A 24,797-nucleotide genomic window follows, 5' to 3' on the forward strand; every position below is an offset into this window, starting at 1 on the left:
TGTTGCATACTTGCAAACAAGGTCTGGGCAACGTCCACCTGACCATAATCGGAGCGCGAGAACATACATAACTCCCCTGATTCATATTGTGTGAACCTGGAGACCTTGCTGACGAAGATGGACCTCATGCAACACAGCTTTGCGCTAAAGATTCGGTCCGATCTTCGTCACTGAAGGTCTCGGGAGCGATGTGGGTGCATATATAGGATGATATATAACGGTCAAGGGGTTGCGCATACACCGATATCAGTTTCATTCCCACTCAACGACTATGACCAAATATCTGCTCAAGGGCGGCACGGTTGCGACCTGCGTGCAGGGCAGCCAAAGTGCACGCGTGTACAAAGCCGACGTGCTCATCGAGGGGACCACCATTACTCGCATCGAGGAGAACATTGCTCCTGCAGCCGGAGTCGAAGTGATCGACTGCCAGAACAAGTGGATCACACCTGGGTTCGTCGATACGCACCGGTGAGCGAACTTTGTCAGGGGGTCCTTCCTCGAACAACGCTAATTCACAGACAGGCATGTTTTCATGACAGTCCTGCGAGCTAACCACTGCGAGTGGGTTACGTGTTGATCTCTTCGCCCTGACAAACCCTCTAAATTTAAACCTGCTTGTAGCTGGCTGCTCACAGAGTACCTCGTCAAGATGTCTTGGTGAGCGGAAATAGTGTGAATTCATCGAATCTCGGCTCACCTCAAGACGTCAGGTCGGTACAGGGTTCTCTGACCCCTGAAGAGGTCGGTATCGGCACCCTCGCGGGATGTCTCGACGCGCTCCACAACGGTGTGACCACCATCTTGGACCACTACCACGCAGCACTCACGCCCGCGCACGCCGACGCCGCTCTCAAAGCCACCCTCGAGTCCGGTGCGCGCGTCGTCTGGGCCCCGGCTCGCCAGAGCCAGCCCACCGAGCTCTTCCCTCTCGAATTCGGGAAAGAAGCCGAGACGGCCGCCTGGCAACGCGAGAAGCTCGCCGAGTGGGGATCCAACGGCGGAAACCTGCGCTCCGATGGTCGCGTCACTCTTGGCCTGGCGTATGACGGGATCGCGAACGGCCCCGTGCAGGCGCACCAGGAGTTCCTCGCGTACGCCCGCGCGAACAACGTGAAGATATTTACGGCGCACGTCGTGCAGGGGCCGACGATCCTCAGGTGGCGGGATGCCGGGGTGCTTGGCCCGGACGTCGTGTTCTCGCACTGCAACGTCCTCGCGGAGCGTCCTGCGCTGGACGACGAGATGTGGAAGGCGCTCAAGGACAGCGGTGCGGCGATCGGTGCGACCCCCGAAGACGAGATGGGCATGGCTCACGGTAACCCAGTCGGGCACGAAGCATTGGAGCGAGGCGTGAAGTGCGGCCTCGGAATCGTGAGTGATCCAATTTTGATGGCTTCAAAAGCCGGGTTTTGCTGAATGTGTTGCTCCCCTGCAGGACTGCACGTCCATCAACAGCGGCGACATCTTCACGCAGATGCGCGTCGGGCTGCAATGGGCACGCGCCCACGACCACGAGCGCATCCGCCTGAACAAGGTCACCCCGCCATTGAAGAACAAGTACAACAGCGTCGACGCCTTCCGCCTGGGCACGCTCGGCGGCGCGGAGGCCCTCAACCTCGCGCACCTCATCGGCACCGTCGAGGTTGGCAAGCGTGCCGATGTCGTCCTCTTTGACGCGGACTCGGTCAATCTCGGCGGCGCGGACGACCCGATCGCGGGAGTGGTCTTCCACGCGTCGAGCGAGGATGTGGACACTGTCTTCGTCGACGGGGAGGTCGTGAAGAAGGGCGGCAAGCTGGTCAGAGACTGGGCACCCGTCGCGAAGGAGTTGAAGAAGAAGGCTGACGATATCAGAAAGCGTTGGCCTGTGGACGTACTGGAAGCTCGCTGGAAGAAGTGGTACGACGCGCATGGTGCACCAGACCTGAGATCCGTCTGAGCATGGCGTAGTGAGCTCGAGTTCGGTGAAGCTTGTCATGTACAATCGATGTACAATAGCAACCTACTTGCATACGAAGGAAGTTGAACCCAAGGAGAGGCCCATTACCGCCAACCAATCAGGGCTGCCCGGGCTGTTTGTGACTATGTACATTGTGGCGTGGACATCCCGCCCCCTCTCATTGGTTGATGGTCTGGACGCGTCCATATCAGTTCCATATACATCCTTGTTCTGTACTGCCAGTTACCTGCGCTGGATGCTTCTCAACTCGGACACTGACAACCTGGGTCAGCCGCGCACTGCTCTGAAAACGTTGGACTGATATCACTAATTATATAGCCTGGGCCATGCAAACGGTGCAAACAGTTACACAAGCGATACTGATATACGGCGACCACGGCGCTCTCTAGTAATCCGAAAGCCTGCGACGATGATGTGGGGGGGACCGGGGACACAACACCATATAGGATGACTTCCATAAATGAGCAATATCACAACTTCGACTCGCGACGAAGTGGCCCGACCTGCCATTGTGGCAGGCTCCTGGGTCCTTCTAGAGCGGGGCGGTGTGCGGCGCACGGCGTGGGTCAGGTGTCGCGCAACCGCGGCGAGCGAGTCTGGAGTCTGGATGTCATGCGACCGTCTGCAGGCATCCGCGTTAGACACCGGCGGGGTGCGTGGAGAGGAGAGCGCGAGAGGGACGTACCAGACGGCTAACGCATGTACAGGTCGGCCCTGTTCGCGCTGCGAACCATCCGCTGCACCCGCTGGCAGCTCTCCATGCGCGAGTCCATGAGCTCCGAGAACATCTCGAGGAGTTGCGCTCCGGGCTCTGTTGGCGGCGCACGCGATGGGCGCCGCTTGCGCTGGGAGATGCCGTCGAGCTTGAGACGCATGATATTCTTCCGGCGGGTCCACAGCGAGGACGAGCGGGAGAGAGATGGTGGGTGGGCGTCCGGCTCCATCTTAATGATAGGAGCGTCGACGGCGGTGGCGTCGGAGGAGGTAGAGGATGCGGGGGAGAGGACGACTGGGTAGTCTGAGGGTTGAGGAGAGGTAGAGGAGGAGGCGGAGGCGGATGGAGAAGCGTCGATGCCCTTGGTGAGAGCAAGCTCGAGCGATGCGCGCGTGTGATGGACCCAGAAGCGCTCCTGTTGGTAGAAGGACTCGAGGGACTCGAGGAGGGTTATAGCGGAGTGCGCGACGTCGCGCGAGGCAGGAGAGTGAGGAGGAGTGGGGAGGCCGTTGGCAGGAGAGGGGGAACGGTACTTCATGTTGATTGGAGGGGGAAGGGGACGAGTGAGAGGGGGGCGTTGATAGTGGGGGAGGAGAGCTGTCGCCGGTTGGCTGCGTCGGGCATTTTATGAGCGAGAGGACGAGTCTCGACTGTCTCGAGAACAACCGCAAGGGAGCTTGGGGGGATGGCCAGGCCAATAGCGATCCAGGCCTGCCCCTGCGAGCCAATAGGAACCTGCGATCCCATTGGCCAATCAGTGTGTGACCCTCTGTGTGATTGGCTGCTCGCACCGTCCAGTGGCTCGCGGGGAGCGAAGGCATTATCCTGCACTCTCTGCGCCGTTAACCACCCCCGCCGCGCAAACTGTGGCCAGAGAGCGAGGGCGAGTGAGAGACGGGAGTGCCACCACCCGCCGCGTTGCAGAGCCAGGAACGACACGCGACCGGGCGCAGAGCAGGTCCCCACAAAGGCAAGCGTGACGACATCAGCCCGGCGCACTCTTGGTCATCGGGTCTATTCCAGCATGCATCGGAGTCCATCGGGCCAATCAGACGTCTTCTTCCCGGGGTCCCGCGGGCGCCTGTGCCCTGTATTGGCTGCTGGATGCTGATTCGCTCCGAGCGGACGACCGTCATGTTCTCCCGACTCGGACACGCTCACCTGCTCGTCCTCCTCCTCTGCCCGCTGCTTGCTGCTGCCTCTGACCTCCGCGTCCACCACAGGATCTTCCATCCGTCTCTCCCCGCCGCGCCCTTCGCAGAGCGCGCCACTCTCCGTCTCTCGCGCTCTGGGCCCGCGACCGCCGCACATCTCGTCCCCTCCGAGACTCTTGCACACGACCTACGCGACTTCGCAGCAACGGCCGAGGGCCTCAACGACGCCCTCTACCAGGTAGCACTAGAGCACCCCGCCGATCAAGACCAGACGCAATGGGCCTCCTCCTCTGTCCTCGCCGTAAGTCGACCCTATTTGGCTCTAGGCGCGGACCGCCCACAGCGCCTCTGCGTCCATACACGGCCAGTGCGCCCGAGTCCGCGTCCCAGCCCCTCCGCCCTATTACACCTGCAAGATCAAGCGTTTTAGCTCATAACCAAACTTTCCGCACTTCCGTTTGTCTAGTGTCATCTCCCCTTTAGTGACTCAGAGTCCTTCACGGTCCATCTTGACCAGAACGGCAACCCGTTCAGCCTCGATTATTTCGTAGGGCCTGTACCGCGCGACGGCGCCTGCCCGAAGAGGGGCCGCAAGGCCAGTGCAGGTTCGAGCCCCGCCGAGTTCAGGCCCATTGGCAACACGACTGTCGCCCTTCGGTCCCCGACCTTTCCACCGCTGTAAGTTGCATTTCTGTTTCTGTAGCTCGCCCATTCCATACGCAGCACCCCTCGAGTCTCGTGTTTCATTTGCGCCGGCGGTTTGTTGCGCGTGTGCTGACGATTCGTCTCGCTCATGCTGTGGCGCTGTTCGCGACCCGTCTCGTGCAGCCCCGCGCTCCGTGTTCCGCCTCCTGTCACGGCCGAGGGCAAGCCAGTCGAGCCGCCGAAGGAGAAGTCCTTCTTTGAGAAGTATTGGATGTATATCGCCATCGCGCTAGTCGCATTGAGTACGTGCTCCTTCCGCGTGATTGTTTGACCGCTGCTGACACAGTTGCCGCGCAGCTTTCGCGCCGTCGCCTCCAGAAGAAGAGTCGGGAGGTCGCGGCCAAGGTTCTGGAGGTGGCAGATGATAAGACGGGACCGTATGTGCGGCTCGATGTTGCCTACCCCGACGCGGCACACGGTGGGATAGATCAGTAGCCGTCCCTTCTCCAATGTCGTGCTCGAACCTGGGTTACTCTAGGCGCGCCTCCCGGCTGCGCCGAGTGTATTCTGCTGTCTATCTCTGCAATTCTAACTGCTTCTATCAGCACCGGGAAGAGAGCAGATCGATACCTTACACTGCAATCTGAGTACCTGGTTTCTGGTCCGGGCAACAAACAGCGTCCGGTAGAATGGTGGTATCAGGCCGTGGGCCCAGTTGCTGCTAGACCGGTCGGAGGTGGGGCTCCGCATTATCGATCTGTTATTGCCGGCAGCACATTCTGTTCACAATGAACAGACGTGAGAAGGAGACGTAGATGTGCCTTGCCGTCCGCCCTCTTCATGCTTTCCCTCACCTGCCGCTTCATGTGTGGATATAACTGCCTATTCCCCGGACGTTGACCACAACAGTAATGTCCCCGCCCACCTCCTAAGCTCCCTTACGCCATCTCCGACCACCGAGAACTCGACTGATGCGATTTTAAACGCAAAGGGACCGCTATTTTGCCGTGGAGAGTTTTCTAACGTGCCACCCGAATCGCAGTGTCCGCACCGAGTGTGTACTTCCCCTTTTGGAACGACGCGGTTTCGAGCTGGTTCGACGCGATCTATAGAAGAGTGGGGCCGCCGCCAGCAGCGATTGGCTGGGGTCCTCCCGCCAGGTCTAGCCCTCGCAGCCCAGCATGCGACAAGAGCTATGGACGATGCCGGCCCGCGGGCCAATCGCAGGACGCATTCTAGCGTGGATGCACCGCGCAGGAGTGTTTCTTTGGAAGCTCCTGCGCCGCAACAAGCTGGTCGTGTATACGGTTTCGCGAGGCGCGGGCGAATCAATGGTGGATGCTGCTGCTGGGCGCCGCGCCTGCGCCTGCAAATTTGCTAACGTTCGATTGTTTCTGTTCAGGCCGCAGTGTTACGTACAGCGTGCGGAAGAGTGTGAGCAATCCCGCTCGGGGGCGGTCGGAGAGTGGCGTGCAAGGGTGCGTGCAGATCACTACAGATGCCGAAACCCGTGGCCGGTCGGAGACCGACGCTGCTCGCTCCTGTCTCTTCTCTCTCTCGGGAGGGTAGGGATCCGCCTCGGACGAGCACGGCGTGCAGGTGAGCAATTTTCTGAGACTCGACCGAACTCGACTGCTCCATCGCGCGGGCGGTGCGTCGAAGACTCCGAAGCGACGAGTGACATGCTTTGACTCCACCCAAGCGCGAGGGTTGGATGTTAGGGTTCGATATCTAACCGGATTATTTGTACGTGTGGCAGGCCGTAGGCGTTTTGCTGTCTGATAGGCTGCGTCAGTACAGGGTTGGCGCTCGGCTTGCGGCGGCTTGTCTGGCTGTGGTCAGCGAGTCTGCCCTGCCATTGGTCCAGATGCCGAACGATCGCCGCTTTGCGTACGCTCAGAGTCCGTGTCAGGGAGCTAGACAGCCGCAGTACTTGATGATGTTCGCCGCAGCGGCGTCGCTGCGCAGATTAGTAGCTTGCCAAGCACTATAGAAGCAAGCAGACATCGGACTACTGGATATGTTATAGCGGTGAGTGTTTCACTGGTACATAGTACATTTCCTCGTCTACTACGATTCATCTTCATCTGTTGCCGTACATCCAGAGTTCCGGTACATCATAAAATCCACAATTTCTAGGTATCATGGACAACCAATCCAGTCGCAGTTGTGCCCCACCACAAGATAAGTAAACGAGGCATCAGTACCTCCGCGTTCATCCTCTGAAATCCTTGAAATCCAGGCCCATCGTCCCGTCTGGTGCTCCCGGCAGCTCCTTGAACCCCAACGCCTCATAGAACCTCTTCGCGCCATCGTTCCTAGGATCCAGCCCCAGCCACATCTTCTCCAGCCCGCGTTCCTCGCGCAAGTGCACCACCACGCGCGCGATGAGCCTGCGTCCCCACCCCTGGCGCTGGTACTCGGGGAGGATGTCGATGTGCATGTGCGCCGGGGAGAAGTCCACAGCGGCCTGCGGCGCACGCGACGGGTTGTGGAGGATGTTGATGTACCGCTTGTCCGCGTCCGTCGCGCCCTCGTTCGCGTCGGGCGGGTACGCGTACTTGGCGCGGACGCGGGGGTACCAGGCGTCGAGCGCGGCCTGCTCGAAGGCGCGCGTGTTGTACGTGCTGAGGGCGTACCCGACGACGGCGTCGTCCTTGGCCGGGTCGACCATGACGAAGCCGAAGCCCGTGGGGAGGTGCACGTAGGGCTCGGCGTAGACGAGGCCGATGAGCTCGCCGGAGGTGTGGAGGTGCTCTGCGGAGGTGCCCGCGTCGCCTGTGAGGAGGCAGATGCGGTTGAGCAGGGGAGAGTCCGCGGTGCGGGCTTCGCGGATGAATACGCCGGAGGTGGCCATACTTGCGTGCGGTAGCTTGGCAGAAGTCAATATGTCAGATTCTTCCGAAGGACATGGGGTACATACGGGTGTCTGCGAAGAAACACGAGCACTCGATGTTATCAGATCGCGTGCGAGCTTCCAATGGCGTGTTCAACAGACGTCTTCCGCAGCAAGATACAGGGAGAGGGGAGTGATACCCTCGTGATGTTCTGAATCCACGGATGCAGTTGTGGCAGTAGACACACCAGTTACTTGCCAGTTGACTCGCGCAAGGCACATCCGGTAAACCACAGGCCTGGGCCTAGCCAATCAGATAGTGGCTGCATAACCTGAAATGGCAACCAATGCTGACGCTGCACAGCTTTGCTTGGGACTAGCATTGAGCATGGCAGCGACTGCGACCAGGACAAGTCCGGGGTCAGTGCACCGACGACTGCGGGGTGTGCCAATGGAGCCGTGTTGCGGGTAAGCTCTCTTGCGGCAGAGGGCCGGTCACCCGAACAGAGCAGCTCGGGATCGAGGGCGAGCAGGGGCGAGGCTGACCGTCAGCAACATGCATATGGGCCCCATTCGAACACGCCCGACTTCTGTTCCCCACCACTACCTCTGCGACTGCTGGCCAGCCCATCCGCTCTGCTTTCTCTGCCTGGTGCAACGTTACAGTCTACGATGCCCTACACAGACCTTCCTCGCCGTTCCTCTCTCGCCAGGCCTGGTCGTCGACGCAGCCACTCGCGAGTTCACTTCCAGGACGAAGATGCTCCACCTTCTTCCACCCCTGTCACGGAAGATGTCCCCCGCGATTATCAGGCACCAGACGAACCACGCTCCAGCTGGGTCTCGAGCTCATATAACAACATCGCTTCCCCGCAGCCCATACAGCCCCCGCCTTCCTCGTCATCGCAGCCTGAGTGGCACGTTCCAGACTACAACGAGAATTCTTCCGGGCCTCGTGCATCTACCAGTTACGAACCACAACGCGGGCAGAGCCCTCTCTCAGGCGACGTCCTGGACCACCGCAAGTCGGACGCAAGCGACACCACGCTCTACAACGAGGAATCTTGGCCGGACGAGAAGGCTGCTCTGTCCAAAAAGTACTCGGATGAATCCCGCTACTCTCTTTCGTCGTACCGCCACCCCAACGACATCCGTCCGCCAGGTGAAGCTTATGCGCCTAGCCGGTCTTGGAACCGTCAGTCCGCTCCGCCCGCCTACGAGCGAGACGAGGACGATCCAGAGAAGCAGAGCGACGACTCCAAGGGCGAAAAGGGAGACGAGGTCTGCAATTTGGGTAGCAGGGAGGATCGGCAACGCGGATACCTGTCCAACGTCATCGACCTCTATGCGAACGAGCGCGCGACGGACGACGGAGGTAAGGGGGACGATGCCAGCCAGGACTCAGGGGTACCATTCCGTCGCCCCTTGACCTCGTACGATTCCAGGACACGACCCAACTACCGCCGTTTCGACTCCTGTACGTCGGCGGGGTCTCAGGTCATCGACCCGGACGATCCGACGGTCACTGGGGAGCGCAAGCAGACACTCGACGATCCGGAGGATATCGAGAGGGCGTGCATGAAGCAGATGAGTTATAAGGCCCGTCGGAAGTACCAGCAGAGGATTCGGATCGAGTTCAACATCACCTGTGCGTCCAGGACACCTTCCCTTGCGAAGCCTTGCTAACCTCCCTTCAGCGGTTCTCAATCGTCAGAAGTTCCTGATGCGACTCGCCAAGGCGCTCATGACCTTCGGTGCGCCCTCGCACCGTATCGAGTCCCAGCTTCTCTCCGCGGCGCGCATCCTCGAGGTCGACGCCGAGTTCATCCACATTCCCGGAGTCATTATCTGCTCCTTCGGCGACCAGGACACCAAGACGTCCGAGATGCACTTCGTCAAGTCTGGCGGCCGACTCTCTCTCGGCAGTCTACACGAAGTACATCAGATCTACCGTGAGGTCGTCCACGACGAGATCAGCGCGCGCAGGGCAACGGAGAAACTGGAAGCTCTGCTGACTGCGAAGCCGCTCTATTCGGCCTACACTCGGTGCTTCCTGGCCTTCTGTCTGTCTGCTCTGATCTGTGTCTTGGCTTTCGGCGGCTCGTTCCTCGATATGTGGATTGCGGGCTTTGGGGCCAGCTTCTTGTGTCTGATGCAGGTCTCCGTGGCCTCCAAGAGTCAGTTATATGCTAATGTCTTCGAGTGAGTTCCTCTTAGTAGATTCACGCGATGCGGCGCGCTGACGCCTTGTCAGGATCTCGGTCACCATCATCATCTCCTTCGCCGCTCGCGGGCTGAGTAGCATCCGGAGCCAAATCTTCTGTTATACGGCCATCTCGTCCGCAGGTATCGTCGGGATCCTGCCTGGTTATCTCATCCGTAAGTGATCCATGCGCATATATGCTATACGGCCGCTGATATTCTCGCAGTGAGCAGCTCTCTCGAGCTCGCATCCAAGAACATCGTCTGTGGGAGTGTCAAGATGGTGTATGCCCTCATTTACACGCTGTTCTTGGTGAGTTTGTCTTGCTTAACGCATGACGCGTCCACCCATCGTTATTTCAGGGTTTCGGCCTGCAAATCGGGTCGGACCTCTTCCTGCTCTTCGACCCGAGCGCGCGGCACGACCTCGCAGCCCTCGCCGCACGCATGGGGACCACATCGTCGATCTCGGGCACCTTCGTCTCCGACAACGGCACCTTCGCGAACATGGACCATGGCGAGCCGCTCACGGGCACCTTCACCTTCGTCTCGGGCTCGCCGTTCGTGCGCGAGCACATCATCGACGGGTGCTACCGGCCGCCGGGCTTCCCGTGGTATCTGCAGCGGTTCCCATGGTGGACGCAGTTCCTGATCGTGCCCATCTTCTCGATCCTGTCCTCGCTCGCGAACCTGCAGCCGTTCTGGACGGTCGAGCTCATCGTCATGGTCGTCATCTCGTGCGTGTCGTACGCGGCGAACAAGATCGCGAACCACTTCATCTTCAACCGCTCGGACGTCGTGTCCGCGATTGGCGCGTTCGCGGTCGGGCTGCTGGGCAATATCTACTCGCGCAAGATGGGTGGGACGGCGTTCACGTCGATGGTCACCGGCGTGCTGTTCCTCGTTCCGGTGAGTCTTGCGTGCAATCGTTCTCTCCTTCGAATCGTAGTGCTAACGGTTCTGCGTAGTCTGGTTTGTCGCAAGCGGGTGGTATCACTGCGCAGGGGAACGGCATCGACATTGGAGGTGCGATGATTGCAGTCACCATCGGCATCACCGTCGGGCTGTTCATGAGCCAGGCCCTTGTGTACATGTTCGGTTCTCGCAAGAACGCCGCCATCTTCTCGTTCTAGCGCATATACCCAGGCGGTTATCGCGCACCTGTACATCCGTATAATGTGTATAACAGTTATAATGAGAACATATCGTACACGAGCAAAGCAAGTCCGAGGGGGCGAAGATCGTTTACTTGCGATAGAACTGCAAACGGGAACGAGGGAATGAGCCTAGAGCAGGGACGAAGATGGGGAAAGCGACGTACGTTGCGGCGGAAGTTGAACCACAAGGACAGGCATCCACGGTCGAAGCTGCTCCGGAAGCCACTGCACACAAGTCTCAGCACCGTCTGCCTAATCGAGTCACGTAGCGATGTACACTCACCGCTTGTGCGAGAACTCCCAATCTCGGTTGACGATCCGGAACGCGATGTCTTCGTACGGAGGCCCAGCGCTGAAGTGCAGCAGCACGGTCTCGTCGTTCCCGGGCTCCTTGATAATCTTGTACGTCGGCGCCTTGGACTTGTCGATGAGGTCCGGGTAGAAAATGTTGAACTTGTAGCCCTGCACGACCTTCGGAGGGGGGTTGTCCGTACTGTGTTCCAATCAGCCTCAGGTCTCTCAGAAACGAAGAAGTCACATGGAGGGACGTACTCGTAGTGCGTCTGGTTGTACTTGTTCCACTCATACCCGGTGTGCACGCGGTTGAAGTAGCGCGGCTTCCGCGGGCGGTACTTGTCCTCCCAGTTGTACGAGGTCGGGCGGGCGATGCTCTCCTCGACGTTGAACAGCTCTTCCTCCTCGTCCAGCTCGCGCTCAGCCTCCGCGCGATACAGCGCCTCGGCGAGGTCCGCGTTGCTGGGAGCCTCCTTCTCTTGCTGCTCGGGCGCAGCTTCCACAGTCTTGGGGATGAACCTCGTGCCGGAGACCGCGCGGCGTTGTTGCATCTGAGGATGGGTTTGTCAGTATTGTGCGATGGTAAAACGTGCGGTGAGCGTACGAGATAACGGAGATCCTCAATGGTAGTGAGAATGTCGATCTGGCGCTCTTCGTGGTGTAGCTTCCGGATGTCGATCAACGGCGGGCTCATTGAGCGGTCGTATGGCTCAACCTCTTCAGCAGCGTTCTGCTCGGCGGTGTCCGGGGGTGCGACACCGCGCACGTCGCCTCGCTGGGCAGACTTCGCGACGCCTGCAAGCAGCTCTTCCTGGGCTTGAAGAGCCTCGTCGCGTTGACGTTTCCGCAGCTGCTCCAGCCGGTTGCGAACCACGACTTCGTGCAGCGTTTTCAGCTTGGCCTATTGTGCCGTTAGCGCACGCCGATGGGGGCACTTGCGTCAACGGACGTACCTTGGCCTTCCACACAAGCAGCTTCTTGAGCAGACCCTCCCAGTACTCCACATCAATCGGTTCTCCGCTCGAGAGCTTGGCTTGAATTTGCCTCTGCAGTTGGACTAGATGATCATAAGACTTTCCTTGGAGCAAGGCAGTGATGTCTGCCTCCACGGCTGCTGCGGCCTCTGCACCCATTCTCTGCGAGGCCTTGATACGTTCAAGTGCGTCTTTGGTCACGACCATCATGTTCTACGAAGGGGTCAGGCTCGATGACGAATCAAGATGAGGTTGGATGCTCACAGTCCAGAACTCTATCGCAGTGTCCGACTGCTCAAGGCTGAGGTAGCGCTCAATATCGTCATGGAGCTCTTCGACTTGTTGCGGAGTGAGACTCTGCGTGGCGATAAGTCCGAGCAGCGGGGGAAGAGGAGGTCACATGAAGTACGCACATCCACGATATTGTACGGTTCGTCCAGATCAATTTCGAGACCCTCTTTCGTGAGTTCGTCATCCTCCTCTTCGTTGACCGGGTCGACGTAACGGAGGTTGAGTGCAAGGAAGTCAATGGCTTTGGCACGTTTCTCCTTGATGCGGATAATGGCACGGGTGCGCTCCTGCTCCAGTTGAAAGTCTTCTTCCTTCGCCATCCAATCGGCCATCTGAACAGACTCGGCCATACGCTGCATCCTCATCTCCTCCTCTTCCCGCAACCTCTGTTCTGCCTCCCGCTCCGCGCGCCGTCGATTCAGTCGCTCCAACTCCTCCTTGGCCTCTTGCTTCCGTATAGCATCTCTCCTCTGAGCCTCGGCTAGGGACAGACCCTGCTTCCGCTCCTTCTCGTTCTTCTTGTGCCAGCGGAACTGCTGGTCAAGGTTGACGTCGTGGAAGGGGTTGTCCGTAGCACTGTACACACTCAGCTCTGCCACCCTCCGGGCCTCCTCTTCCTCCTTAGCACGCTTCTTCTCGGCCTTGCGAGCTTTGCGCTCCTCCGACTTCTCGCGTTTGCGCCTGTGTTTCGTGTCAGAGTCGCTCGGCAGTGTGAACGCAATGCGAGACGTACTTCTTCCTCTCTCGTTCCGAGCTCCCGCTACGGTCTCTCCGGCGACGCGACTTGTGGTCCACAGAGCGAGAGCGGTCCCTGCTTTCACTGCGGTGGCGGTCCCGACGACGTCGGTCATTATCGTCCTCGTCGTACCTGCGCGAGTCCTTGCGTCGGTCTCTGTCGCGCTCCCTTTCGCGAGGAGACCGCGACCTACTACGGTATCGCCCTCGGTCTCGCCTATCCGGAGTAACAGAGCGCGAGCGGTCTCTTCCCATGGTAGAGTATACGAGGTTGAGTGGAGCAAGCAGAAGGGAAGGAGCTGGGTGGTGGTGGTGGTGGTCACAGGGTGGCGGGAGCGCAATGGGCGCCTCCACGAGCAATGTTATGTTTTGGGCCGGACCGGAGAGTGCCTGGTCCAAACCGGCGCGGTGCACGCATAGGCTTGTCTTGTTCCTCGTCCACGACGACCTTGCTATGCTCGACGGGTGTCCGGCTAGACTTCACTGGGCTTCTCGTCTCAAACGTACATGGCGGTCTTCGAGTCTACCCCGAGATTCCTCACGGTTTGTGCGGACACAAGCACGGTATACATCGCCATCGGACGACAGCCCAGGTGCAGATGACATGTATGGCATGAGGCCATCCGGGCTTGCGACACCTCGAGAGGTATTTTCAGTGCAGGAGACGGAGAATTGGTCGCTCATATGACTTGGAAGCTCGTGCACTACCTCAGCCAGTACGTGGTCGGTCAGGAGAATGCGAAGAAGGTGTTGTCTGTGGCGTACGTTCATCCGTAGCATGTATTGGCATTCGACTCGACTGAAAATGACTATTGTAAAGTGTGTTCAATCATTACAATCGCGTGCATGCAAACCTGAGGGCAATGTACTATGACGACCCGCCACACTTGTCTAGAACAGACTTCATAGACAATCGTGCGCGGTCTTTCCTATTCTTATGATCTCTTAGGCGTACTCAATGCAGAGTAACGCAGCAACAACGCCACATAGTAAATCTGCGCCAAATCGTCAAGAGCAGTCTGTAGAAATGCTCATGCCGCATGTACTGACGCCGCCATTCGAGAAGAGCAACGTGCTCGTGATGTGAGTACATTGCTGAGCATGCGTCGAGAAACTCATTCGTTCTCGGACGTGTCTCGTCGCAGTGGTCCCACTGGGTCTGGTAAGTCATCTCGTTGCATATGATGCATGCCTCTCATCGGTCTTGCCTTCCAATAGGAAAGACGTTGCTGGCCAAGACCCTAGCCAACGTGCTAGATGTTCCCTTCTCAGTCAGCGACGCAACAACATTTACTCAGGTGAGCCTTCCGTTAGACGTCTGGTCGCTAGTGTTGACCGTTTTCACAGGCCGGATGTGAGTCAATCATCCAGCAGTCCGGGTTAATGATACTCATTATATCTCTGATCTAGATGTAGGAGACGACGTCGATATGTGTGTGCAGCGCCTGGTCAGTTCATACGTCTCATATATGCACGCATAAACTCATCCCGAGTTCACAGCTGCAAGCAGCGAACTATGATCCATACAAAGCGAAGTGAGCTGCAACATCGTCTTCCTGCGGGCAGGGGGAGTACTCACACAGCACAGCATGGGTATCATCTACATCGACGAGGTCGACAAGATCGCTCGCAAATCCACGGGCCCGGAGTCGACTCGGGATGTTGGTGGCGAGGGCGTTCAGCAAGCTCTTCTGCGCATGATGGAAGGCTCTATCGTGAATGTGCCCGCCAAAGGCCCGTCCATGCCCTCACCGTCAGGTGGTACGCGGTCAGGTCGTGGTCAGGCCATGCCAGCACCCGTTCGTATGTACAATGTTGTCTCAGCTCGATATTGAGACTCTGATTGGTTCCCCGAACAGAGTGGCCAGAATCTTATGCGGTAGACACGTCCAACATCCTCTTCATCTTGAGTGGAGCCTTCGTTGGTCTGGATAATATCATCAAGAAACGTATGGCCAAGGGGGTACGTTGTTCTGTTCAGACCTCTACCGTGGTCTCAGACAATGGACTCACTCTTTCACCTGCAGTCAATAGGGTTCACAGCGAATCTTTCGTCGTCTGAGCCTGAAGAACATTCGCCACTCGGTATGCCCTTCTTCACGCCCAATTCGAATGGCAATGTTCTCAGCCAAGTGGAACCTGGCGGTACGAGCATACATACATATATCCTTCCTCGCTGTGCCAGAGAGACTGAGACACGTCCTTCGCAGACTTGGTAAAGTTTGGGTAAGGTCATGGCAGTAGCTCCCTTAGTGGGGATCTGACACCGTCCGCCGCAGGTTCATCCCCGAGTTCGTTTCTCGAATGCCGTCCATTACGACTCTATTCCCGCTATCCCCCTCTGACCTCCGCAAGGTGCTCACGGAAGTCAGGGGCTCACTCATCTCCCAGTATACTGCGCTGTTCGGATACTCAGGCATCGAGATTCGGTTCACGAGTGCGGCCATCGACCAGATTTGCAAAAAAGCTGCGGCAAGAGGTGGTGGCGCACGAGGATTGAGAGGAATCATGGTAGAAGAAATCCCAAGTGACAGTCGCGTCCAATATACTGATATGCCATCTCACATAGGAAACTCTTCTTCTGGACCCAATGTATGAGGCTCCCGGATCGGTGCGTCCCCCCTCCCCCCCATGCATGTGCATGGCATGCTCATAGTAGGTTATAAGTGGATCAAGCACATCCTCATACATGAGGCTGTTGTCTCCGGAGAGGCAACACCACAGTATTGGGGTGCAGGCAAAACTGAAGCGTCCAAGTTCTATAGCGCGTGGTCTGTAGAAGAGCAGAAGTATACCAGCGACCTTCCGTGATCGACACTGGTTGCGACGAGTGCTTCAGATTCTGGACCATCTGACAATGTATCGTAAAGCATGTGTTGTATTGTATGGAGGGGTCTGGATGGATGCAGAAGCACACTACACATTCGCGATCATTATGCTGAAGTGGATAGGACAATGGGGGATACACGCTACTGGATACACGCCCCAGCGACGCTCTACCGAAAGATACACAAAACACTACTTCTTCTCGTTGATGATGAATGCGATGCCAGGATGGTGCCGGTGCCGACGAAGTGGACAGGGCCGGGGATATATGGACACGATGGTGCATTTACTCTTCCTTCTTCTCTTCCTCCGCCTTCTCCTCAGCCTTGGGCTCCTCCGCCTTCTCTTCAGCCTTGGGCTCCTCCTTAGTCTCCTCGGCAGCGGGCTCTTCCTTCTTCTCCTCGGCAGCAGGGGCCTCCTCCTTCTTCTCTTCTGGGGCAGCACCAGTCAGATCTGCGTTGCTCTTCTGTGCCTTCTCGAACTCGTCCTTGAACTGCTGAGCATCTGCACACGTGTGTCAGTCGGCATCCGAGTGTTACGAACGAATGCGGCACTCACTCTCAGCGTTCGCGAAACGAATAGCGAGAGTCTCAGAAGTGGGTGGGTTCTCGGAGTAGTCCGCAGCAACTTTCCAGACCCAGCTCCGGTCCGAGCCAATGTTGGGCTGGAGGCGCATGTCGGAGGTGACTGGACAGAGGTTTTCATCTTCTGGAACGGTAGATGCGGCGAGAGGGCGTGCTTACTGGCATGGTTCGCGCAGACTTTGAGGGTCTTATCGCGTCTCATCACAAGGCGGATTTTCTTGGTCTCCTTGTGCTGAAGCAGGCGGACATCGCCAGTACCACGTTCCTTCCACTCTGAGGACTCGGTCGCGAACCGGAAGAGCTTCGCACGCCTGTGGCACATATATGCAGACGCGTCAAACACTCAATCTAGGTGCGCCCACGGAGGATCGGGACGCACATTTTGAAGACGACCTGCTCATCCTCCTCGTTCGTCTTCGTCTCGACTTGCTCAGTGAGCTTGATTACAGGCTCAAACTGGGGGTCGTGCTCCTCGTCCTGCACATAGTAAATCTTGTCAGCTCGCGTTCATGGCCGCACAAGGTGGCGCGATCGCTCGCTGTGCATCGATTGCAGCGAGCAGTCGTCTGACCAGTGCGCTCGGACTGATAGCACTCACCCGGGGCGCGAGAGCATCGACAACGGGTTCAGACATGTTGGCGTCGGGGTCGGTCGTAAACGAGAAAGTGAGAGACGATGAGAGTAGGATTGGAAAAAGTGCAGTAGAGAGAAAGAGCCTCGCCTCTCGCGCATCTAACCCTTCTCTAGATCTCGTGAGGGACCCCGAGATGGCAATCAATGGTGGCCCGGGTCCTCCGTACGGCACGTGCCGCTACAGCTGTCCGATTCAAGGTCGAGCGTCCGTCCCGAGTCCAGAAGACATACTTGCATCTCGGCCTCGACGACCATGCTACGACACTATACCCCTACGCTCTCCGTAATGTGGCTTGCGCTCCTCCTCGTGCTCCCGCTGGTCTCTGCGCATATGATCGAGGTGCCGGCCTCTAAGAAGGAATGCTTTTTCGAGGATCTCCATGTGAACGACAAAGTGCGTCCGCTCGGCACTATACTCAGGGATAGACGTTGAACACGGGTACAGATGACAGTGACGTACCAAGTAGGAGGTGGTGGCCACCTTGATATTGACTTCTGGGTACGTTCCGAGTCTTCTCTCGCTTGCGCTGCGGTACGAACCTCTGCACCCCCCAGCTCGCGGACCCCGACAATGTTGCACTCGGAAAGCACATAAAGCAATCGCAGGGCACCGTCCAGGTTACTGCCAAGAAGGATGGCCGCTATGAGTACTGTTTCTCGAACCAGATGTCTACGGTCATCGACAAGATGGTCAGGTACGTGTCACTTTCGCAGGCGAGGCGCGCACCTCCTCACCGTCCCGCCACGGCACAGCTTCAACGTACACGGTGTCATTTACGTGGATGACGAAGGTAACATCCCAGTAACATGCATGAACGCATCCTTGCTGAACAAATGGCGTAGACATTGTGTCTCCCATTGAACGGGAAATCCGTGCACTTTCTCATGGCCTCACCGCGGTCAAGGACGAGCAGGAGTACATTGTGGTTCGCGAGCGCACGCACAGGAACACCGCAGAGTCAACAAACGACCGCGTCAAATGGTGGTCCATTCTTCAAGCAATAGTCCTCTTCGCCGTTGTCGCATGGCAGGTGTACTACCTGAAGGTTCGTCTACGCAAGGGTTGCGCTGTTCTGTTCGCTCATGCCCGCAATCAATCCCCCAGTCGTTCTTCGAGGTCAAGCGTGCCTTCTAGTGTTTGGGTGCTTAGGTCGTCTTGCATAATTTATTCATTTCTACCTCAGGCTGGAAGCATACTCGTGAATGCAGGTGTCAAGGCAAAGAAAGGTGCGGATATTCTCGTCGTGTGACTGCGATCGCCACCTTGCTCCCATTGCACAACATCCCGACATCTGAGGTGTCCATATATATGGGCAGTAAAGATGTGCATACGGTATAAGAACAACATAGACGAGACGGGGTATTATGCAGTTTACAAGTGTTCGAGAAGTCGAGGAGCGTGATTGCGGAGAGCGACGAGAGGAGTGAGGCATGTGTCGAAAAATAGTCAAACATGAACAGAAATGCGAGAGGAACAGGTACGACAACATATCAAACAAGAAAGGGAACAGAGGCGAGAGTCGTGTCGTGTCGTGATCATGGTAAATCGAGCTTGTAGTACACACTGCACAGCTGCAAGTAAGCCGGTCCCGAGGTCCCGGCCTCCGAGACACAAAACAATTTCTATAGTAAGTTCACTTCATTCCGTCCTTCGCAAGGGCATTGACCAGTGACCATCTGACGTTCACCGCCATGTTGGTCTTGACGATCCGCCCATAACGCTTCCGCTCCGGAAGCTCACGTCCCCTACGCTCGCGTTGGGATCGCTTCCGCCTCCGCCCCCGCCCCTGCTCCGCAGAGAGCCGCCGCTGTGCAACCGAGCCGACGAGACCGCGAGAAGCGACATCCTCTTCGTCCTCTTCCCGGGCGACCGGTGGTGATCAGCCAGAGGGATCCGCCGCGGCCCCGACGAGCTCTTCCCCAAGACCGACGAGTTCCCACCGCCCAGCGACGCACGCGCCTGCGGAGACAGCTGCGGGATCATGCTCGACCTCCTCCTTGGCCGATCGCTGCGCATGGGCCCGATGTTCGACCGCCGCCGTGCGCTCTTCGCTGCGAGAGCGGCCTTGGGGGTCATCGGGACGCGCTTCGCCGGACTGTTGTGGTGCCGCTCGCGCGCCTTGCCCGTGGTGGTTGTCGATGAGCTGCTCGAGTCCTCGGAGGGTGACCGGTTCATGTTGCGGTCCATGAGTGGTCCACCGCGCCGTGGCGAGCCCAGGACTGTGCGCTGCTCCTCGTCGTCCTCGGCGAGGCTGCCCAAGGCCGAGCCTCGTGAACGCGACATGAGGAATCCAGGATCGAGGCGGCTTGCGCGTGGCCGCTTGGCGCCGCCCCGCATGATAGCGCTGGCAGAAGACGTGGATGCGGATGCAGATGAGGAGGAAGGGGCAGAGAAGATGCTGAAGTCGAGGCTAGTGTCCGTCTTCTCGTCCTCCCACTCGCTCTCCGACCCGCCGACGGACATGTTGCGTGTCGACGACTCGGCAGGGAGTGAGAATGAGCTTGAGCTCTCCTCGGCTGGGGTGACAGAGATGACGACGGGGGCCGACGCGGAGCCCTCGCCGCCGTCGTCGAGATCGCCCTGCCCGGCGTAGTCGCGCCACTGCACGCCCTTCTTCTTGCCCTTGTCCTTGTCCGACACCCGCCGGTAGGGAGCCGAAGATGGTGCGAGACTGGGGCGGAGGGACTTGCGCGGACTCTTGTGAGACTTGCGGAGTGGCGAGCCGCCGACGTTCGATCCATACGATGACGACCGCCGGGTGACCCTGGCCTTCGCTTGCTGAGAGACCACAGGTCCCGAAACGACCCGGCCCACACCGAGGTTGGCGAAACCCTTGAAGTTGCCGAGTGCGGACGCGCTCTGTTGCGCAACGGGGGCCACCGCGTAGGATGAGATAGAATGTCCGAGGAGAGCCTTGAACGCCGCATCGTTCCCATCCGCAACATTCTTAAGCGACACACTGAGAGACTTCGCTGTCTGCTCGAGACCATCGCGGCCATCCTCCGTAGCAGCGCCGAGAGCCTTCCCCGCTTCCCCAAGCATGACCGTGCACCTGCCAACGAGACCGACGAGACTGACAAGGGCCTCCGCTTGGGCAGTGACAGCCTCCCGAAGTGCTGCCGTCTGTGCCTCTGCCTTGATGCGTTCCATCTCCGCCTTCCGCCAGCGCGCATCAACCTTGACGTTCTCCAGCGAGATCTCGTCCAGCTTGTCCGACGAGCGACGTTCCTGTACGGCCCGAAGCGTCGCATCGAAGAGGGCACCAGAGTTGCTCGCGCGCTGTACACGGACGTTCAGGGCGCTCTCTGCCCTGAGGACCTGCTCCTCCGGGCCAGCAAGGGCTTGAAGCAACGAGCGCTCCGTCTCCAAGTCTGCAGAAAGCGTGCCCTCTGAAGCCTGCGCCTCGAGCTCCGCGAGACGTGAACGGATGACCTTGAGCTTGGCCTCCGCAACGGCCAGTTTGCCCGCACAACTCGCGCCGTCCGCGATAGAGGGCTGCATCTGCTCGGCCTTGACCTGAAGATCGCTCTTCGCCTTCTCGACCTCCATGAGTGCCTCCCTCCGCTTGCGCTGCTCGGTCGCCCTCTCCGTGTCGCGCTTGCCGGCCAGCTTCTCCTTGAGCTCGGCGACCTCGAGGTTGAGCCGGTTGATCGCCTCGACATACTGGCCGACGTGGCGGTCGACGTTGACGACGTTGCGCGTGATGACCTTGGTTTTGATCTTCGTCGCACGCTCGGCGTAGATGAGGGTGTTGTGCGTGTCGTCAAAGTGTGCGCTCGTCGGTGCAACGCAGACGATCATGACCGTCTTGCAGTTGCCGCCGAGGGAGAACTTGAGCAGCCGCGTGAGCTTGCTGTTGCGGTACGGGACGTGGCGGATGGCACCTCCGCTCTCGCAGAGGGCGTTGATGCAGTTGCCGAGTGCGAGGAGCGACTTGTTGATGTTCGCGCCCTCGACCATACGCTGGCCCATGTTGGTGGTAGCTGCTGCACGCTCGCTACCGGCCAAGTCGATGATAGAGAGCGTCGCCATAGTCCGCTGTTCGGTGATAGATGCAGTTCGAGGGGCCTGGGTGACATGAACTTGGAGGACCGCGTGCGAGCGTGAACTCGTCTCGTTGGCATGTGTTGGGCTTTGTGTCCTGCGCGAGTTGCCAAGGAGCACGATCTGCTTGACCTCATCCGCCGTCGCAGGACGAAGTTCAGTGAGGCCGACGACCTTGACAGTCTTGTCTTCGCGGATCTGCAATCCTCCGCGTGGTGTAGGGGTTCCGGGTTCGGCGAGGAGGTCCCGGATCTCCTCGTTGTAGATCTCGAGGAAGGTGACGACAACGTCGACGGTGTAGTCTTCTCTACGGTCTTCGATGTCTTGGAACAGGTCCGCCATGGTAAGGTAGATGATGCCCGGGTCTGAGTCGGTGCCGCTGATAGTGTGCGTCTTCCCGCATCCCGTAGCCTGCCAAACGGAACACGTGCCATGAGCACCGCGACCACTCGCCCGCGCCTGGAGAGCAGAAACGAAGTAACACGTACGCCATAAGCAAAGATAGTCGTGTTGAATCCATCCAAAAGGTTCTTCAATAGTGGGCGTGCAGTAGACCCATACACCTCTGTCTGCGACGCGTCATGCCTGAACACGCGGTCGAATATGAATCTCCGGTCTTTGTAGCGTTTTGTGCCAGGTGGAACGAAACCCCGCTCGACGAAGGCCCTCGAGGCGTCCTTCTCCTCAGGGTCAAACGTGAGGACGCGGTCGTCAACGATCTGGACAATGTCACGCAGCGCAGAGTGGGTGGTGCTACGGCCGGGGGTGCCAGTTGAGAGCGCGCCATCCCCGCGGATGCACGCGTCGAAGACTTGCTGGGGCAGTCTTGCGGCCTCCCATGATGTTGGTGGGCGTACGCGGACTGTCAGAGAGGGTTGCAGGTGTGCGGTGTGAGCAGATGGATCACTGGTGGCCCTGATTGCGTCCAGAGCAACGGGTAGGGAACAAAGGACACACCTGCGACGGTGATGGAGCCAGCGGCAACCATAGTGGAAAGAGGGAGGGAGGGGGAGTAGAGAGTAGTTGGTGTTCGGAGGGCCCTGGGTGTCGACGGTGCGGGCGGTTGAGGAGGGTGCTTGGGTGTGGCTGAGAGAGAAGGGCCAGTTCAACTTGCACGAGAGCCAAACCAAACCAACCGCCTGTCGCCCCGGCGCCAACGCGTCCTCGCCTAAAGCCACGTGACCGTACCTCCTGGGCCTCTGCGCGCTTCCCGTGCTTGGAAAAGCCCTGCAAGCAGCGACCATGTCCGGAGCAGCAGAAACCATCTCGGTCGCCTCTCCCGCCGACTTCCATGTCCACCTCCGTCAAGGCGAGCTCGCTAAGGTCGTCACCCCGCATGTCCGCCAGGGCGGGTTTTCCCTCGCCTATGTCATGGCACGTCTTTCGGCCTCCTCCATCCAGATGGCCCCATCTCATCGCTGCCGTCCATCGTAGCCCAACCTCAAGCCTCCGATCACGAACACCGAGCAGGCCTTGCTCTACCGCGCCCAGCTCCAGGCGATCGATCCTGCCGTCGAATACCTCATGACGCTGTACCTGTCCCCTGAGCTCACGCCCGAGGAAATTCGCAAGGCGGCCGCAGCTGGTATCACAGGTGAGTGCACCCTGTTTGCAGAACACCGGTCCGATGGACGACCGCACATGCTCTTTCTTGGCATCTTGCTCTCGCTGTGTCCCTTCGCGGGTGAGCGTTCCGCGCTCAGCACTGAGCAAAATGCGTACTATACGCGGGTCGTCTGTGATTGGCCTGTCAGGAACATGTGTGATTCACGATGACTGGTCCGAGTATCGTGGCACTCTGCATCGGTCTTTGGGCTTGTCATCGACAGCTATATAGGCCCCGGTGCCTCCATGCGCGTTTCTGCCGAGGGCGTTGCTGCCTGGAAGCCGTAGCAGGACGGATTCAGGGCATGCTCCGGCCTTGCAAAGTCCGCTGAGACAATGGAAGCAGCTAGCGGGACTCTCGTTCGTGCCGTCCGCGGCATTCCTCTGCTGCCCGGGCGCGGAGGAGAGTTAACCTCGATTTTAGTTTCGCTTGGTGGCATCGGGCGGGGACATCCGAAACAGTCGTGGACACCTCTGTCCGGCAATCGTGACAGACCTGACAGGTCGTCCTTGCCATGACGTCTGAAAATTCAAATATTCGAGCGCGTTGATATTGGAACAAAGCTTCGCGGCAAAATATGCATTTTCACTTAGACGCGACGGGCCCACCTTTGCAGCGGCTCGGACACATCTTACAGCATCAGGGTCGTACGGTCGCACGTCTGGTGGGCCGCCCGAGACCGCAGTAGTGCAACCGCGTTACAGTGCAGCATACCTAGACATTCTGAATAGCTGTGGCGTAGGCCGGTGGTCTACATGTGCGGCATTATACCAACTCAAGGTCGGACGCTCTTCGGTGGATGTGTATTTTTGCAATCTGTGTCTTACGCCACCCATGACGATCAGCGACATTAGCCCAACTGCTATTTATTACGTGGACTGACACGGTGGTTTTAGGGGTAAAATCATACCCGCGTGGCGTGACGACCAACTCGGAAGGAGGCATTGAATCCTACGACGCATACGACGCGGTGTTTGCGGCAATGGAGGAAACGGGGATGGTGCTTAACTTGCATGGAGAAGTGCCATCCGTTGCCGAGACGAACATTTGCGTACTGAACGCTGAACCGGCCTTCCTGCCACACCTGCGAAAATTGCACGCCAAGTTCCCGAAGCTGCGAATTGTCCTGGAGCACGCGACGACACGGGCGGCGGTCGAGTGCGTGAAGAGCCTCGGGGACACGGTGGCATGCACGATTACGGCGCACCACCTTGCGCTGACGGTGGACGACTGGGCTGGGCAGTCGTGGAATTTCTGCAAACCTGTGGCCAAGTATCCGGACGACCGGATGGCGCTGCAGGAGGTGGTCAGGGAAGGTCAGTCCGGGGTCTCGATATACGGCCGGGCGGCACGCGTCAGTGCTGACGTTGAGCAATGACTGTATCCAGGACATCCCCGCTTCTTCCTCGGCTCCGACTCCGCCCCCCACCCGTTCCAGGCCAAGGCGACGGCGAGCCCGACGCATGCGTGTGCTGCGGGGTTGTACACGTCGCCAGTGCTTCTGCCGCTGGTGGCGCACCTGCTCGAGTCGTTCGGGGCGCTGGACAAGCTGGAGGGCTTCGTGAGCACGCACGGGCGGGCTTTCTACGGACGGCGGGCGTCGGCAAGCGACAGGAGGGTAGTTCTGCGACGAGTGTCGAGTAAGGTGGTGGGGATCGAGGGGTACGGGGCTGGGCCGACCCATGTAGTGCCATTCTGGGCGGGCAAGGCCATTGGGTGGGAGCTGGTCGAGGAAAGGGAACAGGAGGCCTAGATGCGCGTCTGAAATTGGCCAAATGTATAGCAGTAGTGTGCGAATAGGTGACATAGAGATGCCCCGGGGGTTGACAGGGGGACTGCTAGTCGGAGCAGACGTCGATGCTTCTCTTACGGCGCCGGTCGCGGCGGCCGCGGGCGGGCGGGCCTCGGACGGGCGGTGGGCTGCAGCTGAGCACGATGTCGCAGAGGGTGCGCGGAGGAATGGCAGAGAAGAGGCCGCTTGCACCCTCTGTCTGCAGAGACGGCAAGCGCGAGACGAGATTAAGTGAGCGATCGGGAGATCCGCGCCCGATCGAGAGAAGCGCACGTGGCATATGTCGATTGAGGCACGACGATCGGCGACTTATGAGGGGGAGGGGGCAGTGGGCGCTGCTGCTGC

General features: G+C 58.8%; 12 protein-coding genes across 12 annotated transcripts; 7 read left to right on the top strand and 5 right to left on the bottom strand.

Moving 5' to 3' along the window:
• Positions 1–249: 249 nt before the first annotated feature.
• On the top strand, positions 250–2,070 carry L226DRAFT_529497 (Metallo-dependent hydrolase). Its single transcript, XM_067679617.1, has 5 exons — positions 250–471; positions 526–564; positions 625–660; positions 714–1,374; positions 1,439–2,070. The coding sequence occupies exons 1-5, from the start codon at positions 272–274 to the stop codon at positions 1,940–1,942; spliced, it is 1,440 nt and encodes a 479-aa protein (XP_067541621.1). The 5' UTR covers positions 250–271; the 3' UTR covers positions 1,943–2,070.
• Positions 2,071–2,478: 408 nt separating this feature from the next.
• On the bottom strand, positions 2,479–3,488 carry L226DRAFT_529499 (uncharacterized protein). Its single transcript, XM_067679618.1, has 2 exons — positions 3,470–3,488; positions 2,479–3,413 (listed from the first exon to the last, which is right to left on the bottom strand). The coding sequence occupies exon 2, from the start codon at positions 3,214–3,216 to the stop codon at positions 2,656–2,658; it is 561 nt and encodes a 186-aa protein (XP_067541622.1). The 5' UTR covers positions 3,217–3,413; positions 3,470–3,488; the 3' UTR covers positions 2,479–2,655.
• A 147-nt stretch (positions 3,489–3,635) lies between these two features.
• Positions 3,636–5,125, top strand: L226DRAFT_529500 (uncharacterized protein). The gene is made up of 4 exons (XM_067679619.1): positions 3,636–4,133; positions 4,299–4,510; positions 4,661–4,779; positions 4,835–5,125. The coding sequence occupies exons 1-4, from the start codon at positions 3,813–3,815 to the stop codon at positions 4,900–4,902; spliced, it is 720 nt and encodes a 239-aa protein (XP_067541623.1). The 5' UTR covers positions 3,636–3,812; the 3' UTR covers positions 4,903–5,125.
• A 338-nt stretch (positions 5,126–5,463) lies between these two features.
• L226DRAFT_128037 (uncharacterized protein) lies at positions 5,464–6,430 on the top strand. The gene has a single exon (XM_067672240.1). It carries the CDS (start codon positions 5,659–5,661, stop codon positions 6,166–6,168), a length of 510 nt encoding a protein of 169 aa, XP_067541624.1. The 5' UTR covers positions 5,464–5,658; the 3' UTR covers positions 6,169–6,430.
• Positions 6,431–6,484: 54 nt separating this feature from the next.
• On the bottom strand, positions 6,485–7,575 carry L226DRAFT_529502 (acyl-CoA N-acyltransferase). Its single transcript, XM_067679620.1, has 2 exons — positions 7,401–7,575; positions 6,485–7,349 (listed from the first exon to the last, which is right to left on the bottom strand). The coding sequence occupies exon 2, from the start codon at positions 7,332–7,334 to the stop codon at positions 6,693–6,695; it is 642 nt and encodes a 213-aa protein (XP_067541625.1). The 5' UTR covers positions 7,335–7,349; positions 7,401–7,575; the 3' UTR covers positions 6,485–6,692.
• A 29-nt stretch (positions 7,576–7,604) lies between these two features.
• L226DRAFT_529503 (DUF1212-domain-containing protein) lies at positions 7,605–10,730 on the top strand. Its single transcript, XM_067679621.1, has 6 exons — positions 7,605–8,961; positions 9,011–9,515; positions 9,568–9,692; positions 9,743–9,828; positions 9,879–10,424; positions 10,484–10,730. The coding sequence occupies exons 1-6, from the start codon at positions 7,986–7,988 to the stop codon at positions 10,646–10,648; spliced, it is 2,403 nt and encodes an 800-aa protein (XP_067541626.1). The 5' UTR covers positions 7,605–7,985; the 3' UTR covers positions 10,649–10,730.
• Positions 10,521–13,249, bottom strand: L226DRAFT_608358 (uncharacterized protein). Its single transcript, XM_067685916.1, has 9 exons — positions 12,965–13,249; positions 12,354–12,912; positions 12,205–12,297; positions 11,920–12,153; positions 11,571–11,867; positions 11,225–11,517; positions 10,956–11,165; positions 10,837–10,897; positions 10,521–10,775 (listed from the first exon to the last, which is right to left on the bottom strand). Exons 1-9 carry the CDS (start codon positions 13,219–13,221, stop codon positions 10,761–10,763), a joined length of 2,019 nt encoding a protein of 672 aa, XP_067541627.1. The 5' UTR covers positions 13,222–13,249; the 3' UTR covers positions 10,521–10,760.
• A 285-nt stretch (positions 13,250–13,534) lies between these two features.
• L226DRAFT_608359 (ClpX ATPase regulatory subunit) lies at positions 13,535–15,777 on the top strand (the record flags this gene model as incomplete). Its single annotated transcript, XM_067685917.1, has 15 exons — positions 13,535–13,727; positions 13,787–13,881; positions 13,941–14,049; positions 14,112–14,128; positions 14,185–14,264; positions 14,314–14,320; positions 14,377–14,414; positions 14,467–14,501; positions 14,555–14,769; positions 14,826–14,929; positions 14,994–15,111; positions 15,177–15,192; positions 15,246–15,477; positions 15,536–15,577; positions 15,634–15,777. Exons 1-15 carry the CDS (start codon positions 13,651–13,653, stop codon positions 15,775–15,777), a joined length of 1,329 nt encoding a protein of 442 aa, XP_067541628.1. The 5' UTR covers positions 13,535–13,650.
• Positions 15,735–17,193, bottom strand: L226DRAFT_477292 (uncharacterized protein). Its single transcript, XM_067676744.1, has 5 exons — positions 16,975–17,193; positions 16,756–16,853; positions 16,536–16,687; positions 16,351–16,479; positions 15,735–16,296 (listed from the first exon to the last, which is right to left on the bottom strand). The coding sequence occupies exons 1-5, from the start codon at positions 17,008–17,010 to the stop codon at positions 16,079–16,081; spliced, it is 633 nt and encodes a 210-aa protein (XP_067541629.1). The 5' UTR covers positions 17,011–17,193; the 3' UTR covers positions 15,735–16,078.
• A 102-nt stretch (positions 17,194–17,295) lies between these two features.
• L226DRAFT_542292 (supernatant protein factor C-terminal domain-containing protein) lies at positions 17,296–18,144 on the top strand (the record flags this gene model as incomplete). Its single annotated transcript, XM_067682116.1, has 6 exons — positions 17,296–17,403; positions 17,455–17,508; positions 17,565–17,704; positions 17,763–17,800; positions 17,853–18,055; positions 18,115–18,144. The coding sequence occupies 6 exons, from the start codon at positions 17,296–17,298 to the stop codon at positions 18,142–18,144; spliced, it is 573 nt and encodes a 190-aa protein (XP_067541630.1).
• A 68-nt stretch (positions 18,145–18,212) lies between these two features.
• Positions 18,213–22,145, bottom strand: L226DRAFT_608362 (kinesin-domain-containing protein). The gene is made up of 3 exons (XM_067685918.1): positions 22,012–22,145; positions 21,543–21,916; positions 18,213–21,465 (listed from the first exon to the last, which is right to left on the bottom strand). The coding sequence occupies exons 1-3, from the start codon at positions 22,040–22,042 to the stop codon at positions 18,694–18,696; spliced, it is 3,177 nt and encodes a 1,058-aa protein (XP_067541631.1). The 5' UTR covers positions 22,043–22,145; the 3' UTR covers positions 18,213–18,693.
• A 135-nt stretch (positions 22,146–22,280) lies between these two features.
• Positions 22,281–24,725, top strand: L226DRAFT_529508 (Dihydroorotase). Its single transcript, XM_067679622.1, has 4 exons — positions 22,281–22,428; positions 22,489–22,648; positions 23,557–23,976; positions 24,049–24,725. The coding sequence occupies exons 1-4, from the start codon at positions 22,297–22,299 to the stop codon at positions 24,411–24,413; spliced, it is 1,077 nt and encodes a 358-aa protein (XP_067541632.1). The 5' UTR covers positions 22,281–22,296; the 3' UTR covers positions 24,414–24,725.
• Positions 24,726–24,797: the final 72 nt, after the last annotated feature.

This window comes from Lentinus tigrinus (assembly GCF_003813185.1).
Source record: "Lentinus tigrinus ALCF2SS1-7 unplaced genomic scaffold L226scaffold_2, whole genome shotgun sequence".
In the NCBI taxonomy this organism is placed as follows: Eukaryota; Fungi; Basidiomycota; class Agaricomycetes; order Polyporales; family Polyporaceae; genus Lentinus; species Lentinus tigrinus.

Coding starts and splice junctions, on each gene's coding strand:
- L226DRAFT_529497 (XM_067679617.1), top strand. CDS start 272: ATGACCAAATATCTGCTCAAGGGCGGCACGGTTGCGACCTGCGTGCAG. Junction 472..525: donor GGGTTCGTCGATACGCACCG/GTGAGCGAACTT, acceptor ATTCACAGACAG/GCATGTTTTCATGACAGTCC. Junction 661..713: donor TACCTCGTCAAGATGTCTTG/GTGAGCGGAAAT, acceptor TCAAGACGTCAG/GTCGGTACAGGGTTCTCTGA.
- L226DRAFT_529499 (XM_067679618.1), bottom strand. CDS start 3,216: ATGAAGTACCGTTCCCCCTCTCCTGCCAACGGCCTCCCCACTCCTCCT.
- L226DRAFT_529500 (XM_067679619.1), top strand. CDS start 3,813: ATGTTCTCCCGACTCGGACACGCTCACCTGCTCGTCCTCCTCCTCTGC. Junction 4,511..4,660: donor TCCCCGACCTTTCCACCGCT/GTAAGTTGCATT, acceptor CGTCTCGTGCAG/CCCCGCGCTCCGTGTTCCGC. Junction 4,780..4,834: donor CATCGCGCTAGTCGCATTGA/GTACGTGCTCCT, acceptor GTTGCCGCGCAG/CTTTCGCGCCGTCGCCTCCA.
- L226DRAFT_128037 (XM_067672240.1), top strand. CDS start 5,659: ATGCGACAAGAGCTATGGACGATGCCGGCCCGCGGGCCAATCGCAGGA.
- L226DRAFT_529502 (XM_067679620.1), bottom strand. CDS start 7,334: ATGGCCACCTCCGGCGTATTCATCCGCGAAGCCCGCACCGCGGACTCT.
- L226DRAFT_529503 (XM_067679621.1), top strand. CDS start 7,986: ATGCCCTACACAGACCTTCCTCGCCGTTCCTCTCTCGCCAGGCCTGGT. Junction 8,962..9,010: donor GATCGAGTTCAACATCACCT/GTGCGTCCAGGA, acceptor ACCTCCCTTCAG/CGGTTCTCAATCGTCAGAAG. Junction 10,425..10,483: donor GCGTGCTGTTCCTCGTTCCG/GTGAGTCTTGCG, acceptor GGTTCTGCGTAG/TCTGGTTTGTCGCAAGCGGG.
- L226DRAFT_608358 (XM_067685916.1), bottom strand. CDS start 13,221: ATGGGAAGAGACCGCTCGCGCTCTGTTACTCCGGATAGGCGAGACCGA. Junction 12,298..12,353: donor AACCGTACAATATCGTGGAT/GTGCGTACTTCA, acceptor ATCGCCACGCAG/AGTCTCACTCCGCAACAAGT. Junction 12,154..12,204: donor CTGCGATAGAGTTCTGGACT/GTGAGCATCCAA, acceptor ACCCCTTCGTAG/AACATGATGGTCGTGACCAA.
- L226DRAFT_477292 (XM_067676744.1), bottom strand. CDS start 17,010: ATGTCTGAACCCGTTGTCGATGCTCTCGCGCCCCGG. Junction 16,688..16,755: donor GAGCAGGTCGTCTTCAAAAT/GTGCGTCCCGAT, acceptor TATGTGCCACAG/GCGTGCGAAGCTCTTCCGGT. Junction 16,297..16,350: donor TCGTTTCGCGAACGCTGAGA/GTGAGTGCCGCA, acceptor ACACGTGTGCAG/ATGCTCAGCAGTTCAAGGAC.
- L226DRAFT_608362 (XM_067685918.1), bottom strand. CDS start 22,042: ATGGTTGCCGCTGGCTCCATCACCGTCGCAG. Junction 21,917..22,011: donor TGGCTCCATCACCGTCGCAG/GTGTGTCCTTTG, acceptor CCTCTCTGACAG/TCCGCGTACGCCCACCAACA. Junction 21,466..21,542: donor CGACTATCTTTGCTTATGGC/GTACGTGTTACT, acceptor TCCGTTTGGCAG/GCTACGGGATGCGGGAAGAC.
- L226DRAFT_529508 (XM_067679622.1), top strand. CDS start 22,297: ATGTCCGGAGCAGCAGAAACCATCTCGGTCGCCTCTCCCGCCGACTTC. Junction 22,649..23,556: donor GGCCGCAGCTGGTATCACAG/GTGAGTGCACCC, acceptor CGGTGGTTTTAG/GGGTAAAATCATACCCGCGT. Junction 23,977..24,048: donor GCAGGAGGTGGTCAGGGAAG/GTCAGTCCGGGG, acceptor GACTGTATCCAG/GACATCCCCGCTTCTTCCTC.